The sequence below is a fragment of the Andrena cerasifolii genome, chromosome 7 (genome assembly GCF_050908995.1).
Source record: "Andrena cerasifolii isolate SP2316 chromosome 7, iyAndCera1_principal, whole genome shotgun sequence".
NCBI lineage: Eukaryota > Metazoa > Arthropoda > Insecta > Hymenoptera > Andrenidae > Andrena > Andrena cerasifolii.
Window position 1 is genome coordinate 5,992,844 of NC_135124.1, and position 20,048 is coordinate 6,012,891.

The following is a 20,048-nucleotide window of genomic DNA, read 5'->3' on the forward strand; positions in this document are numbered from 1 at the left end:
CCTCGCACTTCCCTTTCAGTGACCAATATTTCCTGCACCTTTCAATCAGCCAGGATGAAGAACATTAGTCCCGCGCGCCAAGTACGTAGGTATTCATGGGATGGAAGTTTTCTATTATCCGGCCAAACCAAGAAAACCCCGACGAGCACGTCCCACGCGAATTAAAAGTCAGACGTTTCGTCTGGGTCGGTTGGACGATCGCATTCAAACAGCATTTTCCGTCGGACGTTTCCCTGAAACGTCATATCGTTTCCCCCGACGCGATAAAAGTAAGAAACCCGGTCGGGTTCGAATAAGATCAGCGAGCCGCGTGATTCGGTTATGAGCAAACGGCGTTCCCGCAGCATCCCCGTTTCTTCGAATTAGATCGTCGATCGAATTATCAACGAGCGGGGCCAGTCGATATGACAGAGGGGAAAAACGATTTCGACGGGACCGTCTGCGACAGCATTGATTCGAGCTACTCGGAGCAAACAGAGCGCGAGCGAACCGCTCTGATTTACGTGCAAATTCCCTTGTACGGTTTCTTTCCGACGAAAAAGCGGCAGGGGCGGCGCTCGATATGATATCGCAGCGAAATATAAAGGATTCCTTAAGTCTTTACGATATAACGTCACTCGCAGGTTTGCTCACACAAAGTGAGAAGAATAACTAATTGTGAAAGTCACTGTCTTGCTTTTGCTTCTTAATTAGTATGTACCTAGATTGGCATCACTTGATCCATACTTTTAATGCGAAACATAAGAATACACGCATAATGTGGACGAACGAACGTTAATATGTGAATCTATGTGTAGGTAACTATTGAAAATTTAGTATACATATTAATTTGAATAGTTGTCGCTTTTAAATATTGATACAAGTTTCTGAGGTTTTGCATTTGAATTTATACAAGATGTGTTGAAATGATAGAATAAATTTTCCTAGTGTGGTCACATGATAGAGACTTTCTTTAAGGGGGGCCCTATTTAGGACGCTAGGAATAAGGCGATGCTTGGGAATTTTTTTCTAAGAAACTGATGGTCGGATCTTTTTCAAACTTTCAGGGTATTTTAGTTCACATTCGAACAGTAAAAATTAATTTTTTCGTTAGAAAGTGATCGGCAGAAATGGAGATATATGAACATGTTCGTAGGGACTCGCGCGCCCGAGTTGCGAATTTGCGATTTTGTTGGAGGCCCCAAAAAATAAAAAAACACATGATTTTCTTAATTCTAGTATAATTACATTGTCGATGTACCTAACAAACGAAAATAAAATTAAAAGTTGGCAAGTTGGTGGGACTTCAAAGAAAAAGTTACGATTCTGCCACAAGATATTTCGTACTTACTATTTATGGAAAAAGAGTGGTTGAATTTAATTTATTTATAATTTTCTAGGTCCATCGACAATGTAATTACACGAGAAATAAGAAAACACTTGTTTTTTTTTGTTTCAGGGAAGAATTGGGGCCTCCAACATAATCGCAAATTTGCAACTCCGGCGGCGAGGACCTACGAACGAGTTCATATATCTCCATTTCTACCCACCATTTTGTACCCAAAAAATTAATTTTTGTTGTTTGAATGTGAACTAAAATACCCTGAAAGTTTGGAAAAGATCCGACCAACAGTTTCCTAGAAAAAAAATCCCAAAAATCACCTTATTCTTAGCGTCCTAAATAGGGCTCCCCCCTGAACAGAGTAAATTCTTTCATTTATTTTATCCGAAAGCTCGACTGGCAATTAAGATTCATGTTGAAAGTCGTGTTCCTTGAAGGCGTACCTTTCCTTATTTATTTATTAGAAGCCATAGAATCACCATGTTCTTTCACTGTACCATGGATCTCGGTCCACTCAGTATCGAATTTCATAGAATAAGTTCGTCGCGCTGAAGAGTAGAGAAAGTCACGTATCGAGGGGTAAATGAAACAGAATCAACGAGCGTGCTAAGAATTCCGAGGGTGTGCTGAGTCAAGTTGTTTCCAATCAAGAAAAGTGCAACGAGCGCACAAAACACAAAACGCGAAACTTTCACCCTAGCATTCGTTTCGTGCCTCCTTCAAGGCTGGCAACGATGATGAAATTAAAAAATTTACGATCCACAGTTCCCCCCTTGCTACCAGTGCCTCGACAGTAAGTTGCGAGAATTTCGTAACAGCGCTTTCAGCATCCATAGAAATAATAACTAATACTTTCCAAGTTCCCCGCAACGACGAAACACAGAAGAACTTGTATGAATTTTCCTATTCTTTTGGCTTACAGTAAGCTACCTACCCCATTACTTCGAGGAAAACATCTCGGGGAAGCTCATGTGTGGAAGATGCTGCACTGGAAATATAATACTTGAAACTACGAAGAAAATATAATAGAGACTCGCATTGAGAGCAACGTAGAAACTATTAAAGTACCTTCTACGCTATCAAATATTTTTTAAATAAATTTCTCCGAAATCGAGTTTCGAAGATCTTGCGAAGATCGAGAAGCAAAAAATCTGTATTAGTATACAATTAGTATTTCACGAAGCAAACAGCCTTTCCTTATCGCTCAGTAAACGCGAAGTGGTCATTGCGCAGCGTCGCAAATGCTATTCCAGGGATGGAATGTCATCGAACAGTGGGATTCCCAGAAGCTCCGAATTGCTCGAGTTTGGAGGACGATAATGTCCGCGATGCTCAAAGAAAGCTGGCGGAAGATATTGCGCGGGATTGCAATTCCCTCGCGAGCTGTGATACGAAACCGAGCGCAATACACCCAGGGGATTGTCTCAGTTTCTTGTATCGGACAATTAACGATGAGTTCAAAATAGGGCGATGTATTAAGTTTGCATCTGGGGCAGCATTTCGTCTGATCCTTGTTACTCGCCGTTTTTATTTCTAACTGGAATCGGCTGCACTGTCGACTTCCAAAATTCGAGATTAGAAGGATAAGCGTTTAGAGTTCTCCTAGCGGACTATATATTACAATGCAAATTTTATTTTAAATGTATTCAGTGGAAATGTATCACTAATATATTTTTTCAATAACGTAAGTTTTCAACTTGATAAAAATTCTACACCAACATACAATTAATTTAATTAATAGGTAGTGTATATATGTACCTATTCGTAGTTAATGTTTTAAGAAATTAGAATAAATATTTTATAACTGTTTTCATAGGATTATTAGTCAGATTAATATTCTTTTCGGAGATAATAATATCCTCGAATATAGAATAATCAATATAATTATAATCTGACGTACAGCAGAATAGATTTGTCAAATTCTGGACGTGCGGATTGTGCGAAATAATTGCTCCCATCGTTCACAGCAAACTCGCCAGTGTACCACCGTATAATATTTGCATTATAAAATGCCGACGAGTAATAACAATAATTAAATCGCATATGGTTATGCAAGACTGATAGCGACGTGCTTTAATCACTTAAAATGGGCGGGGATTAAATTCGGTTCAGCGTTAATCGAATACAATAGCGTTTAATGTAGTTAATGTGGATTTTAACGCGTATTATCGTTATCAATTAAAGCCCCGTTATCTGCAGTAACAACGTTAACCGAATTTAAATACACCTGATAGGGAGCGTGAACTGTGTTCGCAAAGCTTTTGTGTTTGTCCCTCGGCTAGCCCTTCCTCGCCGTCGTTAAGCGGAAGAAAACCGTAATTAAAAGCTTTGTCCTCGCGAAAGACAGAAAGATAGATTTTTCAGCGTTTTCTCTAGTCACAGATTGCCCTGCACACACGAGCCACGTATTTCAATGTTTCCGTAATTTCTTTGGCAAGGTCCACTCAATACTATAATGTACACCAAATTGTATATTTTAAACCATCAGAGGAACATGTTATGCTGAATTACCATGAAACCTAGCTCTCTGTCACGGGAAGACTGGGTTCTTAATTCTTTTTTTTTTTCTAAATGCCAAAGGCATTGTGAAAATTAGTTTTTCAAGCGAACAACTGTTCAAATGGAATAAAGGATGTTAGTCGAGTGACTAGAGGTGTTCGTTCGAAACTTTCTTCTCATAGAAGAAAAAGATTAAAGGCGTGCTATTGGTTTTTCGAGCTTTCCCCTGTTCCTAGAAAACATGGAAAAAAGTCAATCGATTCAAGGTGCGCGATAAGCGCGCGGAAAAGTCGAATTGAAGTTCAAGTTCTGAAAAGGTGGCGTACAACAATTTTACCACAAAGAGCCTGACGTGGTTTAAGCAGCCGGGGCCAGGGGATTGCGATTCAGAAGTTCTTCCGCACAGTTTCCAAAAAGCACTGTTTCTTACTAGTCACTTGCAATAATCTTCAAACATTTTACTCTTAAGGTAGTTCATGAATATTCCACTAAATTCAAGAATTCTTTTAGATTTCGTTCAAAACTAATTCCGAATACAAGAAACCCTTGTACAAAGTTTAAAATCGATTTACCACATAGTTATCGAGAAATTGTTAGTTAAAGTTGATGCATTTTAACACAGTGGCATATGGCAGAGTCGGAAAAGGGGGTTACTTTTTAAAATATATATACACGATGTTAAAAATTATTATTATTATTTCTATAGTATTATACTACTTTATATTTATCGTTTATTACCCAACTTTGACTAACACAGTTGGTTAGGAATTACCTTAAAGAGGTTTCTCTTTTTGTATTCAACTTTGGTACTGACATATATATATATATCACAATCATATGAAGACACTACGCCATACTAAACAATAACTTAAAAGAAACAAAAATTAGTCTATTATTAACAATTATTCTAGGAATATACTTCAGTACACTACAAATTTATAAATATTTAGAAATAATATTTTTGAATATATATATTTTAAAAAATCCTTTCTTAGTGGGTGTCTACGCTATAAAAACAATGTACCTTTCAAATTTCAGTCAGTCGTACATTGTTTTTATAGCGTAGGCACCCACTAAGAAAGGATTTTTGAAAATCCCGTCCCTAAGGGGGTGAAAACGGGTAAAATGTGCTTTCAGGGAATTCTCAATATTTCTTAGGCCCGATTAGATATCAACTTGATTTCTACATGCAAACGTTACCCACACAAATGCCTAGAAACAAATTTCAAGATTTTACCCTAATCACCCTAGGGGGTGAAAAGGGGTAAAATGTGTTTTCATGGATTCTTTAAAATCTCTTCGACCCAATTCGATGTCGATGGTTTTAGCTTAAAAACGAAGTTCATTAAAGTCCGAGTGAAGACCTTCACGTACACTGAGTATAAGCAATTTCTGAGTTTGCCAGTCCTGAAGGTCCCCTTGTAAGTGTACATTGAATTGGGGCGTCTTAATTTTTACATAGTAGGTGTGAATGAACATATACACAGGTATATAAATGTTCGTTATACAAAGGATACTTTACCGAAATTAGATACATAAAAAATTACTTGAGAAAATAGATATAAAAGTAATTCCTATTAATTATTCTACCGAAGCGAAGCGCGGGTATTTTTCTAACTGTAAGTAGTATTTCGATATAATTTTTTCATTGGTTAATTTCAATGAATACCTACTTAGTTACACGAGATATCAGAAGAATCTGTATTATTCCAGGAATAGGCGTAAATTTTTCGAATTATAAGTAGATTACGACAGAGGGAACATTGGGAATTTACATATTTAACTTCATAGCTCGAAGGGGAGTTCCTGTTAGCCATTCTCTTCGTCCTTCTTCACGCAGAAGATAAGAAACTAAATACCTATTAAAGTTCCTTCATTAATATTTAGAAAATTCCACCACTTCTGCTGATAATTTCCCCAGCTAACTTTCCACCGTCGTGTAATTCCCTTCAACATTTCCTTCCATTGTACAGTAAAACTGCACCTGGAACTTCGAGCACCGTTAACTTAGAAATACAAAACTTTCCTGCCCAATAAAGTATCTGAAATTTTCTGTTGCGCTGCTAAATGCTAAATCTACCTCAACCCTTCCCACAAAAAGAATGGTACCAACACTACTGTTGTCAAAATATTAATCTCAGACCGCGTGAAGTGAACCCTTTACAGTCTCAAAAATCCTATTCTCCTACAGCTGCTTCCCATACCTTACGCGACCACTTTGCCACCAAATAAACAATCCAATTAAATCCCTATAAAGCATATCCAGAACAGAAGGAAAGCACACGAAGAATCAAACGACCCACGGTTCCTCTTAAAATTATTATTTCCCCCCAGGGGGCACCATCGAAAGCGTCAGACAACCCCATTAATACCACCGATGGGAATAGAGCAAAGCGACCAAATAGCACGTCGAAACATTAATAACATCGAGGTCTCTCGAATGCAATAAAGCATTCCTGTAGGCGAGCAGTTCCCGTCCGCGCTTAGAACTTTTCTGACAGTGGCGCGGTACGCAACGCGGGGTTGGATGGGGGGGCGTGACGAGGACACGGCGGAGGAAAAAAGATTAAGGGCGTATTATTGGTCTCGCGAGTTACGTCTTGCTTCTTGAAAAAAGTTCAAGCGAAGCTGTCGTCGCGGCACGAGCGGGAACGAGTTCAAAAAGCGCGGCGAACTTCCACTTTAATAAGCCGTAGCTTCCTAAGAGCTCGACCCGCCCGTTTCCTTATCTGCCCTTCTTTTTTTACCTTCCTACATTTTTATTGCTCTCCGCCGAGCCGTCGACTCGCGGCACCTTCGATGCAATTCTGTTGTAAATCCTGGCCACAGACGCTCAAACGCCAGGGAAATACGACCCCGCGAAAGGATATTGCGAGCCACGGGGACGTTCTTCTTTATACAGAATGATTTTTGCTTCTTCTGTGCGTCACCCGTGGGGGGTTGGAGGTGGTTGGCTCGTTTTAATCGTTCTGTGGGAATATCGTTGATATTGTAACTGTCAACGAATGCGAAAATTAGGTGAAAATTGAAGGCTGTCCTTGGAGACGTAGGGTGGATATCACTTCGTTGTAGGCACAGGTGTTTGATGTAGGGTAGGGTGGGGCTAGAAGTCCCGTTTTTTCGTATAAACCTATGTAAAATTTGGTACTAACAATCTAGAGATATCTGGCGTTATTTTGAGAAATTATAACTATTCTGTTTTACGTTCGCGGAGTTTGTTTGTTGATATTGTTATTTTCTGTTTTTTCCAATTCTTTTTGGTATACAATATTGAAAGGAAAGCATGGCTTTTTTAACAAAGAATACAAATATAAGTCAGAGGCTCACTTTGAACTAAAAACTAAAAAAAAAATCGGTCAACTAAAACAAAAACACTATTTAAAGACTTTTGCATCATTTCTTTCTTACTTTGGCCATCTTATTATGAAAACTAGTAATAAAATATTTATTTTCAATCTGCCGGACTTTTAGCCCCATCCTACCTTATTCGAAGCGCTTATGTATGAATGTTCTACTGAAAATTAAATGTCGTTCGAGTTCTTTGTTGAATTTTGATAGAATAGTTAAGCGATGTTTCGTGCTCCGTTTTAGGTAGAATTGCGGAAGTAGACGTAGTTTCGTGTATAATTTGAGGGAGATGAATTTTTGACGCTGAATGCACCTGTGTTTCCATTTTCGGAAATGATATTAAGGGTACATGTCGAAAATTATCCGAGTATCTATGAATATTTATATCCTCGCAGGTATTCTACGAATGGAAACAATGAATAAACATTCTGACTGATTCCAATTGAATAAAACAGCAAGTGTCAATTCTCAGAAAAGATTGAGCTGTATTGCCGTTCATGTAATACCGTTCTCGATTTATTTTATACCCTATGATTTTTAATAACCCTTGCACAAGCAGGAACCGTTTGCAAGAGGTTCGCAGCGAATGCACGCGACGTGTCTCCTTTTTTCCCTCGTCGCGGATACAGGAAATTGCATTCAGATTAATTTTCCCATGAATACGAAATAAACGCGGGCTGCCACAAAGATGTGTGTTTTTCAAAGTAACAAATTCCACGGAATCAAAGGGATGTGTTACGGGACGGTTATACGGAAAGAATATTAAAGTTGCCGTTTTAAAAAAGACTGGCTTCCAACAATTTCCGGGAATTCCTGATAGGCAATGGAGCTATTTCGTCCCGTTTGGTACGAGGAAGTTATTTATTATGCCGCAGGAAATTTATCTCCCTTTGATCATAAAGAACGGCACTATTCATTCGCCTGCCAGGAAATATACGTTTAGTGCTACGCCATCGCCGGGAATTAAAGATCTTTGGGGTTGGGAACAAGAATGCTGTCCATTATTAATCGCACTTGATAACTCTAACCGAATATATTGCAGACATTTTAATTCCTGCTCTTTTGAAGGAATTAATAGTATTAGGGCATTGGGATTTTCTGTTAGGTCGGTGTTGGGGCAGTAGAGCACTCTTACTATAGGGTACTATGCTACTGGAGTATTATATTACAGTATTGAAGAATTGGGACAGCCTAATATTAAATCGTTGGGAAATTGGAATAGTAGAAAATGGGAGCATTGAGACACTGGAGAATTCGGATGTTGGAGTATCGAGGCACTGCAAAATTGGGGGGAAAGAGTATTGAGGCATTAAGGTATTGAGAAACTAGACAATGGAGCTATTGGGTACTGAGAAACCACAGAATTGAGGCTTTTTAGAGTATTAAGGGGGTATACCCGTTTGAACCCTCGGAAAATGTGTACACTTTGTGGATTTTTTTACAAGTCAACGGCTTGATGAATATTTCTCGTTTTTTTACTATCTTTACATAGTATTATGAACTACTTATAAAAAAAGTTTCACTGAAAAAACTATTGTTTCTTGGAAGTTATGCATACATATCCGAAAGTCGCTCGATTATAGACGGCGAAGTAAAATCTTGAAGGCTTGAAATATCGAATCGCGATCTTTCAATGATACAATATTCCAGTAACATCTTAGACTATTACAATATTCGAGTATCCAAGGTATAGAATACGAGAACAGAGACTACCAGAACCCCAGAGTATTGAAGTACCAGGATACTATCGCTTAAAGATAGAGACGTGTCCCCATCGAGCTTCCAATACCCCACAAAATCACCAAGAAACCGAGTGACCGGCATCCAGGAGGGGTTGCCGCACAGACCTCCCAACGAAACAATTGGGGATACGATAATTTCACCGACCGCACGATCATCGGCGAAGCTGGTGGCGGTCGCCGCTCACGCAATTCCGCCCTGATTAGCCGCGCACGATACGCCGGCATATTTAACTAACTAATGCAGTTGCAAATTAGCTATTAGTAGGTGTTACACGCGGTGGCAGATAGGCGTAGGGTAATCAAATTAAACGGAATAGTTACTGTCTCCCGCGCCAGGAAACTACGTAACCCTGTTAGCCTAACTGCGCAAAGTGCACACGCGGCGGATAGGTGCGCGGTGCTCTACCGCGTTAACGCACCGTGCCAATGAGATGTATAAACATGATCGTGCACGAGCGAAACCAGCGCGGATTCCCTCGTGAGCGTTATCAGTGCCGCGACACGATGTAGCTATAGGAAATATTGGGACGCCTCTTCAAGGAAGTCGGCGTAACTAGGGGAGCCCAACTGCTCAATAAGGGAAGAATAAGCTGCTTCCAGTAGCTTCAAACCAGTGAAATATCACTTTGAGCGTGTCAACGGATTGACGAATGCCTGGATAACAATGCTAGAGCTTCTGCGAAATTCTGAGGAGTGAAAGAAGCTTCCCTACTCCTTGGTCTAAAATGCTCTGGTCTTGGGTAGTCTCAAGGAAGTCGTTCATTTTGTGGGAACATGTTCAGTCGCAGGGTGCATCCGCGGGGAGGATATATGTATGTGACTCGTAGAGTAGAAAATGTAAGAATAATGATTTGCAAGGTTCCATAGTGCAATGTCTGTGTTGCGAATATTGAGAGTCTCAGTATTATCTTCCCTTTCGTTGCCTAGCAGCCTGTTTCTAATTTTTTTTTTTAAGAATATATACTTGTAGTGTTCTTGTGCTTCGTGTATTTAATATAATATTACTTTTTCTGTAGAATTATTTGAAATCTCGTAAAATTGTAATCAGGTGTTCGAAAGATGATTTACACTTTTCGTGGTGCGAGCTCCTCTAGAATTTGAACTCTGTGATCTGCAACACCCATTGCAAACGTTTGCCTGTACCTTATGCAAATGCGAGAAAGTGCGCTGGTACCGATACAAGCACAAAGGACACGGGCGGGCCATTTAAACGGAAACAAGGGCTCGATGTTAACGAGGGTGGAATCGGTACACGAAATGAACAGGGAAGGCCGAATGCCGTAGTCGGAATATTATCGGTTCATTATACCGGAAGTTCTCGAAGATTTGATGCGGTTACAGTAAACCGAATAATCGCCATTCAACCGGATAAACGCGATCAAGCTGTTCGAGCATGTAACGCAGCCGAATTAACACCGTTGCCGCGTGACAAACCATCGGGAAAACTAATAGACCAGATTGTAGTAAGGAGTCCATTCACGATTCAGTTGCAATTAAATACACAGTATAAGTATAAGGGAAATTGGATATCTACTGGATAGTAGATGGTAGAATCTAAAATGCAGATATACTTGTCTAAAATGCAGATATACTTGTCTATTCAATAATCACTAAGCCTAGCACCTGAATATTACTTATATAGGGTATATGTCCCATTTGCTGTCAGTGTCCCTATTACTGCCACTTTATTTATTTCACTTTAAAAAAATGTAACGTATAAAGAATAGACGTATAATAAGTGTACTGTAATAATAAGAAAAACAGTCCCAATTTTGTGATAAATTTTTTTTTACACTATTATTTATACGTTGCGTGTTTATTAAGTAAAATAAATGAAGTGGCAGTAATTGGGACATTTACCCTACATTAGCCAAAAGCTTGATAAAACAAGCTACGTTTTCCAATTTTACACATTCAATGCAGTGAAGTAATGTACGAGCGTCGAGAAAGACTGTTATCAGTGTTATCAATTACATCCACCTATTCAAGTGGACATCATTTTCATTTAAGTGGAAAGCTGTAAGTGTGAGCCCCAATTACCTAATTACCTATACGTGTGAAAATTACAGATATAGGTAATTCGTATAAGTAATTCTCCCGAATCTCGAAATGAAATAGCTCGACGGGAAAGAGACTCAAGGGGGTAGGTTACCCCCGATAGTCCTAAAACAGGCCTTTTTTCAAACGCAAATTGTAAAGTGATAAATAACAGTAGAGAGAACGTTTTTTATCTAGTTTTAATCGTTATTCTATGAGCTTTAACACAAAAAAAAAGAAAAGTCCAAATATCTGTGTGCACTTAAAAGTTGTGAGTAAAAACGTAAAGGCGTGTACGCGGTGCACCGTTTGATGGTGAACATAAATTCTCGAAAACCGCTCCAACGATTTGGATGAAAATTTAATGAGAGATGCAGAAAACCATTCCCTGCGATGTGACGGAAGCAGATTTTCGGAAAAAAATAATACAATTTTTATGTTGAAAAATACGATTTTATCGATTTCTTGCATGAAAAATATTTTTTATCTTTTTTTAAGAATTTATCACGAAAATCTGCTCCGACACGTCGTAGGGAATGGTTTTCTGCATTTCTCATTAAATTTTCATCCAAATCGTTGGAGCGGTTTTCGAGATTTTATGTTCACCATCAAACGATGCACCGCGTACATGCTTTTACGTTTTTACTCACAACTTTTATGTGCATAGAAATATTTGGACTTTTCTGTGTTAAAACTCATAGAATAACGGTTAAAACTAGAAAAAAAAAACGTTCTCTATACTGTCATTTATCATTTCACAATTTGCGTTTGAAAAAAGATCTGTTTTAGGGCTGTCAAGGGTAACCTACCCCCTTAAGGGGTTACTCGCAGTCAAGATGTAGAAGGATTCTTTCGAAATTTATATCAGAAAGTGCACATTTCATATTTTGGTGTAAAAGTATTTATTTATTACAAAATTACAACTGATTTCCCGAAATGGGTCTTTCAGTTGCGGTGACCACGATTTCTCAAAAACCCCTCCACTAATCTTTCGAAAACTTTCTAGGTTTCTTCCAGACATTCAAATCTAGTCTTTAATCGAAGCATTTGTTTCTCCAATGCATAGTGTTTATTTTAAGAATGAAAAATTAATGTTTTTCTACGAAAATCGATCATTTCACTTTAACATCCGCCATTTTGTCCCAGATTAATATTTTATAAAACGGAACGATTGAAGACTAGATACACTATTGTACTAACCAAATCTTCTTCGTTTTTTTATTTCAGATAAGTCAGTTCCGAATAATGTTGGTCGCCGCGAAACGTATTTCTAAAAACAGCTTCCGGGAAATCACTTGTAATTTTGCAACAACTAAACAGTTTTATACCAAAACATAATATAATAACCTCTTAAAGTGTCCCTCGTCTGAATAAAAAAAACTTTGCATAAAAATAAGCACGTACTTTCTGAAATAAATTCCCAAAGAATCGTTATTTGTCTACCTCCTGACTGCGAGTAACCCCTTAAGCAGAGGATCACACCGAAGTCCGCAGTTCGACAACTGTGACGCCCATATTTCTGAAGGGATTTACCAACCTGCGTAAGTTGTTCCGTCGCGATCTCGGTGGCGAGTCTGCTCAGGGCCTCCTCGTACCTCTCCAGAGCAGTCAGTCTGAGCAGCAAGTTTTGCAGCAACGCCGAAACTTCCTGCCTGGCCGCAGCGTCCACCGCAGCGACCTTCTGCGTGATGGACCTGACGTGGCCCATCACCCTCTCGTCCCGGAAGTCGTACGGGAATGTTTCTGTCCATTCGGCCAGCAGCTGCACCAGCCGCGGGACGAAACGCTGCAGACGCTCCTGGAACACGCCAAAACGGTTTCCGCAAACTACTTCCCCTCCACCATCCCCCTTCAGCCCCCTTTTATCTCACTCGCCTACCAGATTTACAAGTTGGGAAAGGAAATCGAAGTTTCCAAACATTTCGCGCGCCTTTGAAGTTTCATCCGGAAACGCGACAAATTTACATTCTCCTTCCCGGATCCCACGACCAAGGGAGTCCGTTGCTTCAACGTCTTACCCCAAAACAAGAACGCTCCGCCCCACCCCTCCGACGAAACTGAACACGCAACAATCAACGCCCCTGAAACGAATCCATTAAAAAAGAGGGGGTGCGCAAAGTAACGCGGGTATAAATTAAACAAAAACACACCGACAACGGTGGGCAAGAGGGGGGGGGGAGGGGGTTGGTTTGTAGGGCAGTGAGATTCATTTGCGAGCGAGACTTTTCTGGCCTGGATACGCGTGCTCGTTATTACAACGTGGAACGAGAGCGAGCGTGCGCCGGGATGATTCTCCGAGGGGGTGAATGCAAAAGGGGGTCGAGCCTGCGAGACGATGAAACGATAATGCACGCGGTGGCCGTAAAGTGCACGCCCGGGAGGCTCTCGGTGGGCTTTTGTGGGACGCGGGGAGATTCCGTGGGCTCACCTTGCCACCCTCTCCATTCAGGTTTTGCTGATGCTCGCAGAGGGCGCAGACCTCGCCCAGGAGCTCGTGCGGCTTGATGAAGAGCCGGGCGCTCAGCAAAAAGGCGAACAGGTACGCACGATCGGGATAATATTCCTCGGTGGGCACCATATGCTGCACCAGGGCCTCAAGGGAACCAGAGACGAGGTTGCCGTCCCGGTAAACCAGAGCCTGAAACGAAACAGGGAGTTGGGTTAATTGATTGGGACTGGTTCCAGGGGCTTATAATAGTTACTGGTAGCGCGATGCGCGGCGTGAAAAGAGCCAGGACAGTGTACTATCCCGTTTTTCGGGTTCCCTTCAGATATTTCTTTGCAACTTGCCTTTTTGCGCAATTGGATCGTGACTGGGAAAAGTAATGTATTGTTCGCTCAAGAGACGCAGTGCAATGTGTAGCATGGTGGTATGGAAACTGAGTCGTTACTTTTATTGTGCTGACACTAGTTTTGGGTTGGGTTTGATTTAGGTGTGCTAGGCTCAACTAACCCTTCGGTGGAGTTTAATACCCTGCCTCCGTTTGCTCGAGGGTAATAAAATAATATATTAATGTAGTCTTTGTATCAGAATTCGGAAAAACCTAATCCAGATTTAACCCACGGCTAATCCAGATCTAATACACTAAATGGTAAATATAATAGATTGTTATGGAGTAGGACAAGAGGGTCCCTGCAGGGACAAAGTTCATTCAGGTTTCAAACAGGGGCGAATTTGGGGATTTCACGCCCCTGGGTTAACAAGCGTCTGCCGCCCTTTTCGCGAAATGTTATTAAATGTTTTATTTAACAACTCAATTATTGTTAATAATTTACTATATTAAAACAGCGAATTGTTTTTAAAGGTGTCTCAAGTCTCTGTTATCTGTCAAAATAACCGAAATAAATATATTTTGCTACCTTTTGCAATATCTATCGCCCAAAACTTTCCGCAATTTTCACAACCCAAAGATAAAAAATACGCAATATGTAATTTACATGTTGCATAAAGTATTTTTTTTTTCAATAATTACGAATTATTTTCCGCTTCATGCTCTGCAAAATTATTAATTCGTTCCACTGCAAGTGTTCTGGATCGGTGCACGGAATATATTAACGCGAAACAGCTGCATATATTACGCGTATCGCGATAAAGAATATTAAATGAATGCATTACATGCATTTCCAGTGGAATAGATCAGCCGTTGTGGACGAGGCGCACGATTCATTGAGCGTACTACTAGAATGCAGTGGAATGTTTACGAGCTGCGCATATTTTATGTATGTACGTATATTCATAATATTATTTACGCGTGTCACACAGCGAATAGACGTGTAAAATGAATTGTAACACAACATTACACACGGTATTATGTATTAATACAACAATTGAAGGTCTGCAATAACCCAACGCGGCTATACGAACGGGAGAAATTGAATTTACTAAATCAGGAAGTTACTGTAGCAACTGAGTGATAAATTGTTAAATTGTGAAGTTAGTGGACTTTAAATGTTATGTTATGTTTTATTGTTTCCCGGCGTTTTAAGCTTATTTCTGCTTATATTGCCCAACGAACTATATCCCATTTTCCCCCTCCTCTCTCCTTCGGGCCCCAGCGCAGCAGCGCACCGGGAGAAAGGTGGTCTCCCATCTTTCCCCAGTACACCGCCCCGTGATGCTTAACTTCGGTGATCTAACGAGAACCGGTGTTTTCCATCACGGCTACGGCCGCTGGTACTTTAAATGTTATTAGACACGAATTGTAAATGATGCTTAATATTCACCACGTTGGAATAATAAATACGAAGTATAATATGAACACTAAACTGTTAAGTTTCCTTGTTATGGATTCGATAGTTCAGTTATTACTAATCGGACACCCATCAAATGAAACATGGCTGAATTTACTAGCTATTATCATATATCTAGTGAATGATATTTCACGAGGAACTAACAGGTTCTCGATATGCTGTTATGCCTCACATTAGAGCGTAATTGACAAACGTATTTATTGCAGTTACGTCGTTGCACAATTAAATATGTGTATAAAGCAGAATCTGATCGCAGAGCAAACACACAGTCGTTCGATAACGTCGTTAAGCGGTCATCGAACGCAAGTAGGATTTAATTTTTATTCTAATTAGCCTATGGAACTGATTATTGATGACTGGTTATCGGGGATGCGATTAAACGCACTGAAATAATCGCTGAAATTTCGGAAGGCCGAATTTCACGCAAATTTGAAGAGGATGTACGCTCTCTTCCATATTCTACCGCTTCCATGATAAAAAAAAGATACAATAATAATCCTCCAATTTCCATTCCCCTCTTCACCCCTCCTCCGAGCCTCTCATGCCATCAATATTTGGCTTCCACAAAACCCTTCAAACTTAAACAGCAATCGAATAATAGTCCCATCGTAGCAACATATGTGTACGAATCTAGGTTCCCAAAGAAAAGTACCGTATTAAAGTTTCGAACGAACATCGTTATACATCCTCCCGCAAAGAAGAAGAAAATCAGACCGCCCTTTGAAATTTTAAAGTGCACCCACAAGGACCTACGAGCTATGGCGATACGAGGGATCGACCAGAGGTACAGTCGAAGCGATGAATAAACGAGCTTGCCTGTTGTCGTCTCTGTTAATTTTCGCAACGTCCCGCGGACCCCGAAACGGCGGAAACTCTTCCAAGTTGGTAGAGACGTGTACGAAATTAGAAATTCGTTTCTGGGGGCACGGTCGAATGCCCCGAGCTTTCGAGTTGCCCCTGCAACAAAGTTCGTACCCGTGCCCTGTTAAATCTGCGAGCCATTAAAGTTACGCCGCCCAGTAAGCCCGGACAACTCGCCGAGGATTCAAATGGCTCAAACTTATCGCGGGCTAATACAGTATTGACGGGGCGGAATGCCTGCCTCGTAAACTTGCCGCAGGGGGCACCCACGCCCACCCGCCACCCCCCCTGCAATCGGAGTTGGATGAAAAACTTGCAGTTTTCGTTGGAAATCTGTGCCACGGACTTTTCGTCATTTCACAGACGCGCGAACGAGCTCAGCTGCGGAAAGGAAATCTTGCAAACTTTCCTAGCAATTTCTGGTCGATCGCTGGAATATCGAGTGTAATTTGCGGCCGCTATAATATTCGCGGCGCGTGACGTTTTTAAGTAAGAAAGTCTGCAGTGACATTCGCGAGGAAGTGAGTTACCACTTTCACGGATTTATTTATTAGATTTTCCGAATATAGTCCTCGGGCTCTGGTTTTGTAATGTGATTGACAAGTTTACGTGAAATATTTAAGAAATATCTGCGGGTAATTTGGAGAAGTTAAATGTGGAAATTTTCAACTGATTAACTAGCAAAGTAATCAGAATATAATCTTCAAATTATTTCTTTTATTTCTGGTTGCGTGCGAGCGAAAGAAATAATGATATAGGTTGAGTTATTTTTAAAAGTTAGTTATTTCTAAGTAAATAATTATTTCTGTATGTAGAAATTGGTTCTGTCTGTTTGCGAGCTCGATTATTTTGTCAGCTGACCTGTCTTTCCGAGATGGAAAAGTTAATGAAAAAAGGAAATAGCGGCGCAGTGACATTAAGAAGTTTGCAAAGCGTCTGCGAGCCATAAATCACGCTCTTTTATACAGCAGCTTCCTCCCATGCAAGTGTGGGTGACAAAATGTAAAACCGCCATGTTATTCTCCTTTATTCTCTGCCTCAAAGTGTAGCGCGAATTCAGGCTGCTTTATTGCTCCATTACAGAAGTAATAGCCGAGGAAAATGCAAATAAAAGGCGGCAGGGAATTAAATAACCCCGTCGCGTGGTGCGAAGCAAATAGATTGCTTAAAAACTTTTTGATCTACGATAATTAATTCAATTTAATTACAACTTGCGACTTTGGAATTACATTTGAAATTATTTTGTTAGTGTAACACTTTTAAGTAGATTCATGACTCTTTTATGGTTCCAGTAATATTGTTAATGAAATTCCAATTCCCACGTTTTGTGACAAATATTCAAGATAAACTTAAGCATAGCTACCTCCATCTGCTTCTCATTCGCCAGTTTCCCTTTTAGAACATCTATGCCTTCAGATCCGTAGAAGATCCGTACACCTCGAGTTCACTATACCCAGCAACAATCCATTCCCTTCATTTCCCAAAGTCATACAAACAAACCCTTCTACATTTCGCGGTTCTGCCTCTCAATTAAACAGTCGCTTCAGCAGCTTCTACACACCACAGCACCCATGTACCTCCGCCATCAACTCACCCAAATACCATAAAAATTCCCATTCTATCCTACTCCAGCCTCACTTCCCATTCAACGTCTCCCGCTTTCGGGGTTCTATGCTCCCAGGAACAATCGCTGCGTTCTGACTTCTTCCCCCAAGTTCTATGCGCCGTCCGTGCTTTGCAGCGACGCTGCGGTGCACACTCCACTTAGCAGGACCCCCCCTTTTCGAGGCCGTCCCCGCGAACAATCGCGGCGCGCGTTTAATCGCGGGCCACGGCAAAGGCGGGCGGAAAACAAATCCGCGGAACCGGGTACCCGCGTTTTAACTAAACTTTTGTCGTCGCCGTAACAATCGCGGCTGTTCAGCGTTCCGTGCGGGCGCGGGGCTTCTGGCCGAAAAAGAGGAGGCGCCCAGGAGCCCGACGCGCGAGGAAACACGAGGGACACCGGGGCCAAGAAAACCCGCGGGTCCACCCGTCACAAAACATTCCTACGTCACCGAGCTGTCTCGGTTCCCGCGAGCTGGACGGCTGTTTTTGTATGCTACGTCGATCCTAACGGGAGTGCTACCAGCTTGGCAAATGGACGTCTTTCTCTTTCTCTTAAACCACCTTTGTTTTGTGCTCTTTATCGGGTTCGAACCGGGTGGTCTGTTTTCGGACAGTTTCTTTGGGTGATGTGGCGACGAGACAGTGTACACGATGCTAATGTTGCGGCACAGGCAGGTGATCATTCGAATTATTTGGGAAATTATGGCAGTTTGAAGAATTGACTTTAATTCTTTACATAACAATTTGCGGATGCTTGTAAAATATCGAATAATTGAAGATAATATATGTAAAAAGGTACAGGGTACTCCCTTTTAAATTAGCCCGCGCACTCACGGCGCGTTGGCTGAGGAGGTTAGAAAGACTAAGGAGTAAACACCAGTGCAAGGACAAAGCTCCACGAATTAAAAGACAACAGGAAATAGAGATTGTAATTGGGGAATAATTGACATTTAATGTCGCTTCTCTTTTACAGGTAAGCGTTGTAAATAGTTGTAAATAAGAACATAAACAATAAAATAAAAAAAAACTCTTTTACAGAAAGAGAAACTCAGTTTTGTGATTATTCCGGCCCAATAACATTATATATATTCCAGTTTATATATATTTTTGCATTTCCTTCTCAGATGATCCAGTCATTCCCGCGAGTGTGGGCTAGTTTTTTTGCAGTGCCCCGGAAAGTCATTTTGTTCGCGGCCACTTTGTACAATTTTTCAAAAAAAAAAAAAATTCTTTCTCGAGAAGCGTAGACCTCTAGCGGCGCCGGCGGAGACTAGCCGGCGTGACCCATGTGGTGGGGCCGGGACGTTAGACTAGCAAAATAAAGATTGCTTTAAAACTATATAAAAAATCCAAGCTCTATATTTTTATTTACACGAACAAAAAAAATCCCTATCTTTGTCTTTTGTTAGTGGCTTCAGGGCGGGGTGCGTCTTTAAAGTGGGATGATCACAGACTCAGGCAAGTGACTTCGAATGCAAAGTTGAATTAAATTTTCTCTGAACTTTAGTGGAGTATACTCTGTACATCTACAGATGTTTTCGAGTTTGAAGGATGCGGATACTTTGTCGAGTTACGAAGTACAATTTTCCAAATATAAACGCTGTATTAATGAAACGAAGGAGACCAGGGAACAATGAGCAGGAAGTCTTTTTAATTAGTAGACAGCTATAATCGAGCGGCGACGATTTCCGTCTTAAGGAGGCAATAAAGCAAACGACTGGAAACTTTCATTCTGGGAGTCGCCTAGGTATTCCCGCCAACGTTGTCGTTTTGTTTCGACTTCTCGTTATCCCCCATCCTGTCCTGTATATTTCGCCCCGTCGTTTCCCCCCCTTTCGACCGCGACTCGAGTGATTCCATTGCCTTTCTAATTATTTCTTAATGCAAAAGTCTCTAATAAGCACTGGTACTCCCTCTTTCAGGCGAAACTGCTTCAATATTCTTCTTATTCGTGTCTCGATGGATCGCCCCGTCGATTGTTCGTGGCAATCACATTTTCAACGAAATTCTTATTGTTTAACGATGAAACTGTTCATTAATTCAGGAGCAATCGAATCTTTTCGAGTACAGCGGACGTTCCGTCGAACGATTTTCAAGGACACATTGCGACAATTCTATTTCGGTTAAATTAATTAAATATGGGTACCTAATGATATCGCGCAGGTTTCAGCTTATTACGGAATGGAGCAAGCACCGTTCGAGCTAATTATTGATGCAGATCCAACACTGTGACCTTTCAACAGAGTTTAGAACAAATATCAGCTTCTATGCAGACTCTTCTGTTCTCTAAAGCTAGCTATAAGCAATGTCCCATATAAATCATAGAGAACGAGGTGAAGGGCTGGAGAAAAAGTTAAAGACAACAATGCCGAAAGCTAAAA

General features: G+C 40.8%; 1 protein-coding gene across 1 annotated transcript in view; it reads right to left on the reverse strand.

The window, feature by feature from the left end:
• LOC143371496 (uncharacterized) overlaps positions 1-20,048 on the reverse strand; it is a 609,947-nt gene that overhangs the window by 42,956 nt on the left and 546,943 nt on the right. Inside the window, exons 5-6 of the mRNA XM_076816724.1 lie at positions 13,376-13,585; positions 12,485-12,745 (exon numbers count right to left, since the gene is read on the reverse strand). Of these exons, the coding sequence (XP_076672839.1) occupies positions 12,485-12,745; positions 13,376-13,585 (471 nt within the window). The remainder of the gene's footprint in view (positions 1-12,484; positions 12,746-13,375; positions 13,586-20,048) is intronic.